At 39.6% G+C, this 15,890-nt stretch overlaps 2 protein-coding genes across 3 annotated transcripts; one reads left to right on the top strand and one right to left on the bottom strand.

Moving 5' to 3' along the window:
• Positions 1-1,013: 1,013 nt before the first annotated feature.
• Positions 1,014-4,121, bottom strand: tatdn3l (TatD DNase domain containing 3, like). Of its 2 annotated transcripts, none has more exons than XM_014972733.2 (10): positions 3,982-4,121; positions 3,873-3,905; positions 2,719-2,792; positions 2,537-2,621; positions 2,392-2,454; positions 2,028-2,137; positions 1,715-1,770; positions 1,527-1,639; positions 1,363-1,443; positions 1,014-1,243 (listed from the first exon to the last, which is right to left on the bottom strand). In XM_014972733.2, the coding sequence occupies exons 1-10, from the start codon at positions 4,114-4,116 to the stop codon at positions 1,100-1,102; spliced, it is 894 nt and encodes a 297-aa protein (XP_014828219.2). In that variant the 5' UTR covers positions 4,117-4,121; the 3' UTR covers positions 1,014-1,099. The 2 variants fall into 2 exon arrangements, with proteins under 2 accessions (XP_014828219.2, XP_014828220.2); XM_014972734.2 differs by having other exon boundaries at positions 1,363-1,440.
• Positions 4,122-4,229: 108 nt separating this feature from the next.
• fuca2 (alpha-L-fucosidase 2) lies at positions 4,230-8,871 on the top strand. Its single transcript, XM_014972732.2, has 7 exons — positions 4,230-4,567; positions 5,659-5,843; positions 6,016-6,355; positions 6,427-6,637; positions 7,486-7,676; positions 8,082-8,190; positions 8,345-8,871. The coding sequence occupies exons 1-7, from the start codon at positions 4,377-4,379 to the stop codon at positions 8,480-8,482; spliced, it is 1,365 nt and encodes a 454-aa protein (XP_014828218.2). The 5' UTR covers positions 4,230-4,376; the 3' UTR covers positions 8,483-8,871.
• The last annotated feature ends 7,019 nt before the right edge of the window (positions 8,872-15,890 follow it).

Raw genomic sequence — 15,890 nt, 5'->3', positions numbered from 1 at the left:
TTAAACTTGTCCACCTGCAGTTTTGTTTATAAGCAAAATACACAAAGGAGGTCCGAAAAATGTTGCGCAAATGAAATCCTACACCAAGCAAGAAATGGAAAACGTTTTATTTTCAAAACTCGACAGACTGTTTCTCTTCAATCACAGCTATTAAAGACATTTAAATTCAAACTACCGACAACTAATGACATTGGAACCAATCTTAAATGTTGCATAACTTTGGTACTGATGTCAATTTCTTTAAATTACATAGAAAAATTTTTCTAACAGTGAGCTCTGGTTATTTTACCTTAGCGTCCTTCACACAGTTTGTCAGTTTCAGTTGTTTTAAAGCCCAGCTGTGGCTCTAAAAAGGTAGAAACTTGTTTTACACTCATGAAAATCAATAAAAATTAGACTCACTTCAGTGTCGAGTTGTTTTCTTGTCTTTCCCACTATGGAAGAGTGGTAAAACAAAATTAGACTGTTTGTCACATCATAGTTATATCACCAGGAAAGCAAAGAAGTCATGGATTGGAAACACAAAATTCCTAGACAATCTGGTTAATTGGAGATAGTCTGGGTCTGCTAGCGACACGGAAATTACTCCACCAACTTCAATGTGTTTTAGGGCTGTGTTCAGATAAAGTAGGAATTTCTGAGATGATTTGTTCTTTCTAAAAAGCTACGCAGCCATCAGAAAACACCAAAAACAAAAAAGCTGTGAAGCAAATGCTTAAAGCTGCCTGTCGTCTTCAAATTGTTGACGATTGGTCAACTACGCAAAAAGAAAAAAAAAAAACTAGTTAAAACAAGTAACATTAATATGGGCTATAAAGTACAGAATGCTTTGGAAGTATCCCCACCAGTTCTGTAAATAAAATGTCACTCTGTCGCGGCAATAAATTTGCAAGAAAAATAACAAGTTTGAAGAATTAACAGAAAATGTTAGTATTTAAATTAGTGAGACAATTCAGTAGATTGTTTTTCTGTTTTTCTTAGAAATAAAGAAAAAAAAAATCTCTCAACAGTCGTGATTTTAAAAGCTTTTAATCACATGGTGATGTACAGATTATTACGAGAAAATATTCGGGACATTTGTGGATTACTGACGTAGCCGTCAAGGTCGGATGGCAGACTTGAGTTTGGGGAAGAGCCGCAGGGCATTCTGGGTCGTCACTTCCATCACCGTCTCCAGCGACACGCCTTTGACCTTACTGATGTACTCGGCAGAGACGCAGATGTTTCGGGGCTCATTTCTTACCTGTTAACACGAAGCGTTAGAATTATGCTAAGCTAAACAACAGTTTTAAGGAAAAAAAACATTGAGGATTTAGAATTGACAGTAGCATGGAGGCGTGTGGGTCAGTTCCTGTCCTTTACCTGCTTCTCTGGGCCCAAAGCAGGCGAATCGGTTTCCAAACAGATGTTCTCCAGAGGCAGCTGTTTTACGAGTTTCTGCTTCTTGGTGGGAAATGCAGCAAACATTCCAGTGTAAACATAATTTCTGTTAAAGATCGTGTAAAATATGAGCTCATCATCTGTACCTGCTCGCTGCGTGTTATGGATGGGGGGACAGAGAAGAAATATCCAGCCTTCACTCCCTCCATTGCAACAGAAGGCTTCCCATCAAAAGCGTGAAGAAGGGCTTTTTCAACACCTAGTGGCAAAGTAGAGGAACTGCAGCTGCCTCATCAAACCAGTAAACACTTCGTCCACACAGTTATCTGCTCACCTTGCTCCTTCAGTAGGTGGATGGTGGGTCGTCCTGCAGACCTTGAATGAACATTTCTAAAAAAAAGGAAAAAAAAACATCCTTTATTAAAATTATGGCTGAAATGACTGATCGTGACAAATCAGTTATTGAAGTAATCGACTAAACGTTGACTAGACTACATATTGATGTTAGAAGTCATTTTTTTTATATACTAAACAATTCATTTGCAATAAAAAAATTTATTTTCTTATTTTAAAAAAAGAATAAAATTTTTTTTTAATCCAAAGGACAATCTTATAAAGTAAACTGTCTCCACATGGGGAAAACTCACAGAGGGAGATCCAGCTCCTTGGCAACCTGTGCTTGACGGATGAGAACCAGCTTTTGAGTCTCCTTTTCAGACTCGCCGCTGACAAACCTGGGAGTAAAATCCAAGCCAACCTGCGAAGAAACAAATAATGGAAAATCCAGTTTGCATCGCATCAGAGACGCCTCACCAACAGAGCACAGTGATATTTGAGAGCTTTGCTATTTGCTAAGTCTGTGAGTGATCTGGAGATGCTTTTAGTCTGTAGATTTAATCCAGGGATTTGCAACCTTTACAATGTAAAGAGACATTTTTGTCCGTCTAACAACTGGAACTGACTTCAGGTCTCCGAACACAACAATGACTGAGTACTCATGTGAATCTTTACCTCACCAACTGCGACAAGCTGGTCTTTGTATTTCTCTATGATGGGTAGAGCTGCATCAAGGTCCTGTAATCCAAATGGTCTTTAATCCAACAGCAGAGCTACTAATGCGTATTTAAATTCAGATGTTGACGCGTTGCTTTGTAACCTGAAGAGAAGCACTCCTCTGTTGCTCTGGGGAAACTTCCTGAACAGGATGGACTCCCAAACAGGGGAAAATAAAACCTGGAAATCTAAGAAAAAGAAAAAAAATCTACAATTAGAAACATAGTAAACATTAAAAAAAAAAATTTTTCAATGTATTCAGATGATTTATTTTATTATTTTTACCTCTCAGACAGCTCAATGATTTTGGTAAATTCCCCAGCATGCTCAGCCACAGCCAAAAGTGCCAGCAAGCCAGCCTAGGTAATAAAACTACATTAATTCACAGTAGTTTGCTTTTCATACCCCTTCTCCTTCTTTTCATAATTTGTCAAAATACAACTCAGCCTGTCATAATGAGCAACCAATAAGCAATAATCGGAAAATGAATTAAAATAAACTCAATAATTTCCATTTACATGATTTATCATTTTCTCTTCTCTCTCTCTCTCTCTCTGAATGACCAAAGGTTTCCAGTCTTCATTGGTCTCAACTAGCCCCCATTTTTGAAGGACAATTTTGCATACAGAGACTTCCTAGTTCAATTTGTTTGTTGTTTTGTTTATTTATTTTGTATATTTAAAATGTCTTCCAGTTCCAGTGCTAAATGTTCATTAGATCTTAAAGCTTACTGAACTTTGAGAATTTGTTCTTGCATTATTATGCCGTTAGCATTATATTACTCGAAAACAGTCTCAAAACAACAATATTATCGTTTATTGCAACACCTCATAGGCCAATTTATCCTCCAGGAAAAATATTTTATGGTGAGAGGTACAAATACAACCACACTATTTATATAGGTTTTATGCAATACACCAACACAAAGTTTTGAAGAAAAAGTAAAAGAATACATTGCTCTCAACCATTTCTGCAACTAAAAATCTGCCGTAGTGTGTATATGGTACACACTACACTATCCTGGTACCCCTAAATAAAATCTAGTCACACACTGGGTAAAAAGAGTCTGACTGTATAAAATATCTTCTACAATTTTGTCTCGACAATTAGCTTTAGCTAAAATACCGCAGAGCCGTCCTAACAGGAGCGGCTAGACTTTATGACCACCATTGCTAATAATAAACTCAAGCGTTTGTTGTAATTTGAACAGTTTTTCTCATTTCAGAAATAAGAATCCAGCTGATATTTGCAACCTTTTGTTAAAAATGTTTTGTAAATAGTCTGTTGCTGTTTTATATGCACAAATAGACACATACTGTACATTTAAAGAAATACTTTGACTTTATTCATCACATAAAATCCTGTTTAAAATGCTCGTTTTTATTTGTCGCATGAGAAAACGTGGATAAAGTTTAAGCATTTTAGCTCTGAAAACTCACCTTCTTTGAATTCTCAATTACCTCTTCCACGTCCTGTCGAGAAGAAACAGTTAAAACTTCATTAATTGTTTCAAAGGATTACAAAACAAGAATTTAACTTGGTTCGTACCTTGTCAAAATCCCTAGCAGAGATATGACAGTGGCAATCAATGTAGCCATGCATGTGGGATTTTTTTTTTTTAGTCTGTGCAGCTCTCAAAACCAAAACATTCCCTACTTCCTGCATGAAATGCAGTCTGCGCATGCGTGCAACCTTGACAGCTCAAAATCTAACCCCGCCTATCCCGGGAGGGCGGTGTTCTCTCGTGCTCGTTAGTTGCACAGTAGCGGCAAGTACCTTTTTTTAAATCAAACGCATCCCAGTAGTTTGAGGAAGAAGTGTTTTTTATTTTAACGTTAGTTTCTAAATACTTAGAGCATCATGTGATAGTTCCCGTGGTTTCCAAGTTTTATATTACCATCCAACCTGCCCGACCGGTTCACTTTGTCGGACCTCGCTTTAAAATGGGAGCTTTAACGGTGGTTTGTCTCCTGGTTTGGACCCTGACGATTGACTTCACCAGGGCCAAATACGAACCGACCTGGGAGTCCATCGACTCCAGACCCCTGCCAGAGTGGTTCGACCAGGCTAAGTTCGGCATCTTTTTACACTGGGGGGTGTTTTCTGTGCCGAGCTTCGGCAGCGAGTGGTTCTGGTGAGCTATCAATCAATCAATCAAATTTTATTTGTATAGCACATTTCAGCAGCAAGGCATTTCAAAATGCTTTACCTAATTAAAATAAAAACAGCATGTAATAAACAGTGAGAAAAAGATTTTAAAAACATAATTAAAACGTAAACAGTGAGAAAGAGAAATAAAAAGCTGAAGAACTTTAGTTGAGACGCCATCAACTGGGACTCCAACCCTTTGGACTTTAGTCAAAACGCCGTTTGACAAGGACTCTTGCTCAAGCACAATTTTGACTTTACAGAGAGCCAGGAAGTCCTGTTGATGTTGGTACTTAGGCTGAGCATGAGTAGGTGTGTTTGCATGGGCGTAGAGGAGACCTATATATATATATATATATATATATATATATATATATATATATATATATATAATTTTATTTTATTTTTTCATGTGTGAACAAGGCCACTTTCAAGTGTGGTCCTAATTCAAATGCATACCTATTGCTTTTTGAATACGAGCAATCAAATACATTTTTTTCCCATATGTCATTGAAGCAGGACAGATCAACTGTTTTCAGTCGGATGAGTTAGAAAATTGATAAGATCAAATGTAAACAACGGACGAAATATGCCAATTGTAGGTTTTAACGGTATACAAGCTGTTGAATGCTGTTATTTAATTTAGAATAATCTCTACATGGATGGAAATTATTTTCAGCAGCTTTCTGTGTTTGCAGAAATAAACTGTTGTTTGTAAAAGTGTTGAAAATGGCCTCAGATCCCAAAGCGAACCTCTTCTGGTGTCGAACCAAGACGAACCTCCGACTCTTCGTTCTCGTCATTGATCAGGGCTAAGCTAACTTGATTTTTATACGCATCTCGAGAGAATAACTATAAAATCATAAAACCTGGTTTGACATGACGGAAAGCATCACAAGACGTTATGGTGGAGTGTCTAAAACCTTCTTTAGTCCGTGATGTCAACGTCTTTCAGTGCCTCCAGCTCATTAATACTCCACAGCTGTTTCTTATATGCAATTCTTTAATTCGTAAGGCTATCAGGACTTTATTATTTCTCACCGCCTCTGATTTGTCAGATGTGTATTTGTTTTCCAGGTATTACTGGCAGCAAAATAAACCGGAGTATGTCGATTTCATGAAGAAAAACTATCCTCCGGACTTCCAGTACCAAGACTTTGCACCGCAGTTTACAGCTGAGTTCTTCGATGCCAAAGAGTGGACGGACATCTTTGCTGCATCGGGGGCAAAGTACATTGTGTTGACCACGAAACACCATGAAGGTAAAAAAGCTAAAACTACCAGTAGGATGTCAAAGTTACTTTTCTCTTCAAGGAATTTCAAACTCGTAGGTTTTGGAGTTTGAGAAAATGAACTTCCTGACCTTTTGCCAATTGTGTTGATGTCACCAGCTGTACTTTTTTTTTTTTTTTTCTGGTGAATTTTTTTTATCAGGATTTACTCTTTGGGGCTCCAAAAACTCCTGGAACTGGAACGCTGTGGACGTGGGACCAAAGCGAGATCTGGTGGATGAAGTGGCGAGTGCCGTGCGCGCCCAGGGCGGCCTTCGTCTGGGGCTGTACCATTCCCTGTTTGAGTGGTTCAACCCGCTCTTTAAGCAAGATGCCGCCAACCTCTTCACTACAAACTACTTTCCCACCACTAAAACTCTCCCCGAACTCTACGACCTGGTTTTGAAGTACAAACCAGAGGTTCTGTGGTCCGACGGAGATGGAAATGCTCCTGACAAGTACTGGAACAGCACAGGCTTCCTGGCCTGGCTCTACAACGACAGGTAGGCTTGCGAACGAGGAAACTTTCAGCTGTCTTCATCGCTGGATGTAACGTGATGTATTTGTTTGACAGTCCGGTAAAAGAAACCGTTGTGACGAACGATCGCTGGGGCTTAGATTCCATCTGCAAACACGGTGGATATTACACCTGTAGTGACCGCTACCAGCCAGGACATCTCCTCAAGCACAAATGGGAAAACTGCATGACCATCGACTCCAAGTCCTGGGGCTACAGACGCAACGCTCCGCTCAGTGACTACATCGGCATCGAGGAGCTCGTGGCGGTGAGAAACCCAAAACTTCCTATACCTGGGGCGAGCAGACCCAAGTTCCTTCACTAAACGATGAACTTCTGCTGCTGCAGTCTTTCACTTATACAAACTAAATTCAGTGTTCGTGAAGAGCTGGTAGCATTATCTAGCTATGTTTGGCTATATTGAAGTTATAAAACAACAGGTGTCACAACACATAGGAGGAACCTGATCAGATCATTTAATGTTAGGATCAACACATAATACTTGTATACAACTGGTACATGTTTTAATCTTAGAGAGAAGCAGAAAACAGCAGAAGAGAATCGGAAGGTTTTCGTCTCGGTTTTCTTTGCGGTCACATATAAAACTGGAAAGAGCGCCTTATTTTGGGTCAGACAGCTTTTTGTTGCAGTGCAGACACCGTTTTCTCTCTCTTGGCTGCATGGATGGTTGGCGTTTTTTTTGTCTGCACCTTGGAGACTCGCCCAGGTTGCTGGATGTGTTGGTGGTTTAGAAGGACATTCAGTGAAGGAGTGAAGGAAAAAACAAAACAAAGTTTTTCAGAAACTTTTGCTGGGAAAGTTTGAAAACCCACCTTGTAAAATGCTTGAAAAGTGTTTTTAAATTTTACTGTGTGAAAAGTGTAGGAACCCCCGAGTCTCTTCATCATATAATAATTAGATTATTATATGATCTAATATAATAGATCATATAATGATCTATTATTATAGATAATAGATCTAGAAGATCTATTATCTTTTAATAGATAATAGATTATCCCTCCAACTGTTTTGCGTTATGATATTTCTTCACTCTTGCTTTTTTCATTGCCCATCTCTAGTCACGTTTCTTACTCCCATTGCTTCCTGTGCCGTCAGACCCTGGTGGAGACCGTGTCCTGTGGAGGGAACCTGCTGATGAACGTGGGGCCGACGCGCGACGGCACAATTGCCCCGATCTTCGAGGAGCGCCTCAGGCAGATGGGTCAGTGGCTGAAGGTGAACGGCGAGGCCATCTACAACACGACGGCGTGGCGGGCTCAGAAGGAGAACGTCACCAAAAACGTCTGGTGAGCGTCTGAACCACGTGAACTGAAGCTGCAACTAACATTTACTGTAGTTGTCGAGTATTCTGTTCTGACAATGCATCAAGTGACCGGATAAAAAAATCGACACCATCAACAGATTTTTTTTTGTTTAACCACCAGGTTATTTTATGCAGTATTAGACATGCATAAGAAAATTCAAATAAGCAAATAATTAAGTTACTTTTTAAACAAGAAACAAGAAACAAAGCCTGGAATGCAATAACACAGCGTTCCTTTGGCGTACCATTTGCAGCAAAAGAGCTGGGGAAAAAATGACTAACGTCAACATTTCTGCTGTTGTTGTGTTTTTAGATTAATAATATGATAGCAAAGATGGATTAAACTGGAATATACACGTTTTTAAAAACAGAACTCCGTCTTCCACAGGTACACGTCCAAACCTCAGGAAAAGGCCATCTTCGCCTTTTTACTGGAGTGGCCGGATGATGGATCGGTGATCCTGAATGAACCCGTGGTTACCCAGAAACAGACGCAGGTAAAAAAATAATAATCTGTTGCCGAATTACGGATCCGTAGTTACTGAAAAATTTGAGGTTACTTTTAAATGATTTAGAACCTGCACACGTTAACGCTCTTTGTTAACGTTCACGGTGGTTTATCAACTTTCTCCCGTCTCTGGCCTTAAAAAGGTGGAGCTGGTGGGTCATGGCCCTCTGCAGTGGACGGCTCTGCAGCCCAGCGGCCTGCAGGTGTTTCTGCCTCCGCTGTCCTTCAGCAAGATGCCGTGCCAGTGGGCCTGGACTCTGAAGCTGACCGGAGCCTCTTGAAGGAAAACCACTTCACTCCAACAGGAAGTGGCAGTGCTGCCGGCCAGAAGAGACTCTCTGCTCTGCTGATTCAATGACTTACCATAAATCTGTTTTTCCTGTTTTATATGTACTGTATATTTTCAAACGAAAAAATTCAGCTCTGAAAATCAGCCATGCTGGATTTTTTGTGATTTGCACTTTTAAATTTGGAGATATATATGTATTTTAATCTCATGCAGAAAGTCGAGTTTTCTCAGCACTGATTGTTACAGATTTCTGCACTTAAAATAATTTCTGAACTATTTAATAAAATCTTCTAGTATATTTTTTACTGGGTCATGTTCTGGTCACTCTCCTTTTTTCTATGTGAATCAATAAATGCATTAATTGAATCTTTGATAGAAAAAGGTCTCTGCAGTTTTTTGTTTATTATATCAAGTTAATCAACAGCTTATTTGCTGTAATTATGGGATACACACTCAAATATTTGCCTTGCTAAAACTTAGGCTTAGAATCTGATCATTTAAGTTTAAAAGTCAAAATTATGACTTTGCATCATTTAATAGTTTAAAATATAACTTAAAGTTATTAATTTTTAACAGAATTGTGATTTTATATTTTATTCTGCATTTAAGGGTCAGCATTAGTACTTCAGTCCTATAATAATTTTGATTTTATCTTGTAATTGATTTTCAAATTTAACAGCATTTTAAATGTGACTTGTCTGTAAAGTAACAATTATAATTTTGAGTGTCATTGTTATGACACATAACTATATAACATTATCTCATAACTGACTGTTAAACTCAATGTGATTTTAGATCTCAAAATTAAGATTTAGTCATACTTATTGTTTCACTTGTATTGAGTCTGTTATTTTGCCTTTAAAATGACAACATATTACTTTGTAACTAGAACGTTTAAGTCAAACATGATTTGAAAAATATTTTATTGCTATCATTAATATTTTTTTCTCTCTTCTTTCCTTTTACTATTTGTTATCTCTACTATGGACCAGGAATCCAGGATACTGTGTCTTCAATAATGTTTGAATTTCATTGAATTGAAATGGGCTAAATCATGAGTCTAAAAGTCAAAGAAAAAAATAGTCTAAAAGTCAAAATTATTATTTTGAATACCATAATTAGATCAATACATCTCAATATTTAATTTCAAATATTGCAAATGTTGCTTTATAATTCTTTATTTTGACTTAGAATGTCATAACTATAACTACATGTAATAATTACGACCATGTGTCCAGTTTTTGTTTTTTTTTCGTCCTCGTGACAATAATGGCCTTCCGTATTCCTCTAAATGCCCGCGATGCTATGAATGTTATCGCCTCCTTTGTCGCCCCCTACTGGCCACACGTTCAACTGCAGCAGGACATTTGACAGCCAGCTCCGATGGCTCCAAACGGAGCTCTGCGCCTTCAGCTGCCCGCAGATGACCCAGCCGAAACACCAGTCGCCCTGTCGCTCCTGTGAACGGCCCCTGTATCCATGTCTCCGTGCGGTAAGTCTGCTCGGCCCGGCAGTTTACTCTCTCTCTCAGCGGGGCCACATTTCGCGGAAAGCCGTCGCTGCTTTCTTGTTGCTCCGCTAACGCCACGGCGGCTCCGGGCACGCGCTCGTCACCCGAGATGCAGCGCCCGGCGGAGGGCAGATCGCACTGTTGTGTCTGCTCTCTGTTGCACGCCTTTAAGGTGGGAGGTCCCTGTTCTGCAAATGTTCCATGACGCGCAGATGGGGGGTTTGCAAGGGGTTCTCACGTCCATGCAGAGACCCCCTTCCTCCTCCCCAGGCTTTCCCCCAGCACATGACTGCTGCTGATCCCCAAAACAAACAGCGAGCTGTCAGGATGCTGTGCAGAGAGAGCTGCTGCAGGATGTCAGAGCTGGTCTGCATGCAGGGAGGGTACAAAAAAAAAAGACATGTGAGCTCAGAATGTTTGATTCTAGGATGCTTTATATAAAACTCTGGCATTAAATTGTTGGAGAATTAAATGTGATGTTATATCATTGAGCAAGTTAGGTTTTGTTAGCTTAATAAAGTCACATTAAGCCTTAGCTAAACTAATTACTAAAAGAGCCCTATGTGCGGTTTTAGGGAATAATCAAAACTGATCCCAAAAGACTGATGCTAAATTAACATCTGTGTTTACTTTCAGAAACTTGGTTACGTTCATTTTAACACAACAAAAACAAACAAGTTGGAAACAACTCCTGTTGTGTTTCTTACTTCTTTTATTAGGATTTTATCTGACGGACCAACACAACAAAGTAGCACATAAGTGTGAAGTTCCAGGCTATTTTCAGCATTTTGGCCAAATAACAATCTGAAAAGTGTGGCATGCTTTTATTTTTAGATTCATACTTTGTAGGACTGCCTTTTCTTGCAGTTAGAGCTAAAAAGCTATTTGCCGTATGTCCCTACGAGCGTTGTATACTTATAGCCTACAGGTTTTGACTATTATCTTCAGCCAAATAAATATGGATATTAATCTCACGGTCAGATTTAGTTCTGGGCTTTTATTTAGCTATTCCAGGACATGGAAAAGCTTTGATATAATTTTTTTCCCCTTATACTTTTCTCAGTATTTTCAATCCACCTTTCTAGTATTTCTGACCAGATTCTTTCTATGATAGCATGACGCTGCCACCACTAAGTTTTTGTTTTTGGGATATGAGCCAAACGGTTTAATTTTGGTCTCATCTGACCAAACTAGCTTTTTCCATGAAGGTGTACAAATTATTTGTATCCCATTTACAGATTCTTCCACCTGAGCTGTGGTTCTGTGCAGTTCCCCCAGAGTAATTGAATAACATAAAAAAATAGTGAAAGAGTTTCAGGAGTAAGAGATTTGAAATATATATTTAAATAAAATGGCAATTTTTTTTTTTAAAGGCTGTTTCTTTTTCCCGACTCGTCACAAACTGATTAACGTTTTCCTTGAAGCCACACTGAAATGAAATCAGATCAAGGATATTCAAATGAGTGCATTAAGCATTGATTCCTCCGTATATCTCAGTATGATTAACACTCAGTAGAACACACTAGCAAATTTCCAGCATCTCAGTCATGACAGCATTTAAAGCCCTGCTTAATTTCGTCCCTTTTTATTATTATTATGTTTTTTTTACCCTCCTTTGATTTTATGCCAAAGGTGACTCTCTGAGTGGCACAAATGGGATGGCTATCAGAGCTCTAATTACGCGTTATTACACAGCTAACGTCCTGTTTCTTTTTCCTTTCTTTGGCCGCTCGTTTCTTCTTGTCATTGTGCTGCTGCAGTCTGTGGTAGTAATTATACATGTAGACAGGAACGGGGGAAACTGTTTCAGATGTTGGTGCGGTTGTCATGGAAACACAATCGTGTGAGATTATTTTCAGGTACATCTGTTAACGACTGCGCGCACGGAGAGCGTACGTGCTCCTTTGAGGACAGTGGGTGGGGGGCTGAGGAGGGGGGGTAACAAGACGGCCGATGATGATGATGATGATGATGATGATTTCTGAATGAACGGTGACGAAAAAAACCCCACCAAACAAAACAAGAGTTGGTTTTTAGGTGTCATGGTTCCCCTTGTTGCTGTTTGCTCCTTGTCAGGGGTATCTCTCTCATATGACCACCTACTACCAGCGAGCCAGGGAGGAAAACCTCATTCCTTCCATTCATAAATATTCCACCCCCAACTCTTCCTCCTCCTCCTCCTCCTCCCATCCATTTTAGCACTAAGATCATGTCAGGCCCGCTTGTAGTCAGGTGGCATTCGATCACATGCAGATCTGTGGTAGATCTGAGCCAGTCAGCACTGAGCAGAGCTGCAGATAGTGGAAAAACGCCAAGCGGTTTGTGCGTGTGTGTGTGTGTGGAACATCCTGGGGGACAGACCATTATATTTATAGAGACGAGCGACTTGACCTTCACTGCACGTTGAGTATCAGCCATTTTAGTGCCACTCCTCTAGACACTGAATACGGCATAATGGATCTGAGCTGCAGTGCAGTTCGTTAGCTTCCGTCTCATCTTTTGGCTTGTTTCAGAGGCTCCAGCTAATAATAGCTCGCCGCAACTCCATACTGTGCGCGGACTGTCGATACCCAAGTTTACGGATTCACTTTTCTCTTTTGTGCTGCTACGTACAGCAGCGCTGTGCGGCGGAGGAAACGGCAGTCTGAGTGGAACCTGTGAGATTATGTTCAGCCAAGTCATGACACATATGGAAGCCCGGAGCTGTTGTTCTGTTGTGTAATCTTAAGAGTTAAAAAAAGAAAAAAAAAAAGAAAGTCTGAAATAGTGATCCACAGAGGTGGCCAGTTGTTCTCACCTACTAATAGCTCAGAGGGAAACTAAGAAGCTGAATATAATTTGTCGTTGAATGCCAAACCCTGATTTAGCCCCAAATGGAAACACGTGGCGCTTTCTAAGAAGTTAAGGAGAGCAGGGGAAGTCTTATTTCTATTATGCAAATTAGACTTTTTTGAAGTTTACATTGTGCTGTGATGTTATTCCGTTCATCGAAAACATACCTGGAGTGTTGCTTTAATTCTTTTACGCATAGTTTGAGAAATGTGTTCATTCGGAGGAGCCTAAAGTCTTGCTCGTACAAAGCTCCGCCCATTTGCTCAAAGCTCCGCCTTGGAGTTTCAGTCTCCAGCTGAGCTCAGCTCCTCCAGACTAGCGGCCGCAAACACCTGGTGAAACTGCGCGTCTGCTGAGCCGGTCGTATGAACCACTTCTCAGTCCAACTCGCCGCGATGCTGATGGTAAATGGCATCGTGGAGCAGCATCATCATGGTGACGTGCTGAAGTGTCAGAAGTAGTAGCAGCTTCTTAAAGCGACAGAGGCCAAATTAACAAGGAATCAGATGTGGTGAAGTCAAATTGTTTTCATTTATACAGGATTTTGATAACAACTGAAAGTGATGTAGTTACTTGTTTGTGCTACAAAATGGCATCATGTGATTGGAAATTACATAATAACCTACTTTCAAAGAAGTGGAGCATTACAGCGAAAGTAAAGTAAATCTGTTGGGCATTTCTTTGGCACTCAGACAATTATTGTGACTTTCACACTGCCAGACCGGACACAGGCAGAGCAGAAAACAGGACTTAGTCATTTTAGGTGGATGGCCATATCGTAACAGGGTTTCAGTTGTTCCACAACCTTTTTCATTTCACATGATCGATTAATCGTAAAAGCTCAGTGAGACGTTCAAGGCCTGTAGGATTCTTTTCACACCCTCAGCTTTCTTGCTGACCTTCTGCTGTGTTCCTTGGCCTTCATGTTGATGTTTGCTCACTAATGTTCTCTCCCAAACCTCGAAGGCCTTCACAGAACAGATGAGATTAACAAACAGTCACTGTCCAACACTCAGTTGGACATTATTCTCCAATTAAGTGAATGATGTCAGTAAAGGGGTACTCGGTGCTGAATACAACAAATCCATGCTGGACTTTTTTTTTTAATCTGCAAAAAGTTTTGAAAACAATTTTTTTCCCCACTTCGCAATTATTTACTTTTATTGGTAAATCGCTTCAACAAAGTAGGTTGAAATTTTGTGTTTATGACATGAAAAAAAAATGTAAAAATGAAGAGAATAAACAATGTCATAAGGACTTATAATTTTAAAATAAAAGCCGATGAGGTAGTTTTAATGATGATCTGTTTTGTAAAGTGAACAGGAAATACCTCAATTATGTGAAAAACATTTAATTTATATTTTCAGATGTGGTTTGTTCCTTCTCTTATTTATGGATCACCGAATTACCTGATCAGGAAGCAACACAATCTTTTCAGTAACTAAATTAGCTAACTAAATAGCTCATAGGGGTTTAACTGGACTTTTTTTTATTTAAATTTTGACAAAAACTGAATTAATCAGTATCATTTGTACATTGGAAACATGTGGCAACCCACTTCTAATCCAGGCATACAGTTTATATAATGTAATGTACAAATCGCGCCTGGAGGAAGTCTTCACTAATGCATAGGCTGTGTCACATTCAACCCACAGATCATATTCACCGGATTGGGCTTCGCAGCTGCACATAATCGACAGCATTGTCCCAGTGTTCGCCGAGTTAATGACGCCCTCATCACGACTCTCTCCATTCACAAAGCGAATCCTGTCGTGACGGGAGGAACTGACTCTGAGCAGGCTGTGGGTGTCGGAGCGCGCAGAACAAGCATCAGTTCCTGCAGCAGCCTAACATCCAGCCGCGTGCCGCCTTTTCATTCAGCGCCTGAATGCGCTCACGGTGTAGGAAGTGTACATTCAGAAGCATGTGATTAGAGTTTTTCAGAGGCACTTCTGCCTTTCTCCCATCTCCACGGCATAAGCTGGTGTGTTCCAGTGGGAGACGGGACGATAGGAGTGTGTGAATGCACCTGAATGACCAGAATGCAAGAAACTAAGACAATAATCTGAATGAGCAGAAGAGATCGATCGGGCTTTTCTTTACCAGTGTCATTTTTCTATGAAATCTGATCTGCCAACTCTGATTTTTTCCCCCTTCTTTGCTCTATAACTATATGTTATTTAAAAAAATTACAAGACTAACCTGATTTATGTATCAAAACATACAGCTGTAGCCAGATATTTACACGTATTCTGAGAAAAAAAAGACATGCTCCTATTTTCTTTCTTCCCATCAGATATTAGGTAGGTCTCAATCTATTCAATTTTTGGTTAGTATTGTCAAAATAATTTCTAAATTCCAGAATAATGAGAGATCATTTTATCTTTTAGCATTTTCTTCACATTCATAATTTTTCATATATAAAGATTACCGTGCCTTTTATTCATTTTGAGAAAGCCCAGATGACGATATCATGGCACCATAAGCTTCTGACGATCTAGTTTGAGTTAAAAGAAGACACACCTGAGGATGTATTTCAAGGCAACACCTCAAACATGCTGCCTCCTTCAGTGACATCAGGGAAGAATGACAAATAAATCAACCCCAGATCAAAAGCGTTTTGTAAACTGGCAGGAGAGTGCCACTATGCATAAACAGTGAAAATAAGTCCTGAGCTGAAATCCCACTCAACAAGGAAGAACCCATATCTCCAAAAGCAAAAGAAGAAAGTAAAATTAACACAATCACCTTGTAAGTTTGAAAATGTCATCATACGTGGGGTGGCAGCTCCATGGTGAGTGTTTTGCTGCAGGAGGGACTGGTGCACTTCACAAAACAGGAGGCGTCGTCAAGAAAGAACCTGGTGAACAAAATGCTTGACCAAGTCAAATAGTTTTAAGTCAGGTTTATTCTGACAAGAATAAAACATAATACAGTAATTATGAATGAACATTACATTTAGCCAACATCGAAATCATCAAGCAAATAGGCATCAAATATACATATCAAATAATGTTCCAGTTATTATGAATCATAAACACAGGTGGATGTTTAGCCT

Source organism: Poecilia mexicana, unplaced genomic scaffold (assembly GCF_051168715.1).
Source record: "Poecilia mexicana isolate PSO_F unplaced genomic scaffold, ASM5116871v1 scaffold_22, whole genome shotgun sequence".
In the NCBI taxonomy this organism is placed as follows: domain Eukaryota; kingdom Metazoa; phylum Chordata; class Actinopteri; order Cyprinodontiformes; family Poeciliidae; genus Poecilia; species Poecilia mexicana.
This window is presented reverse-complemented; position numbering and strand designations above follow the sequence as displayed.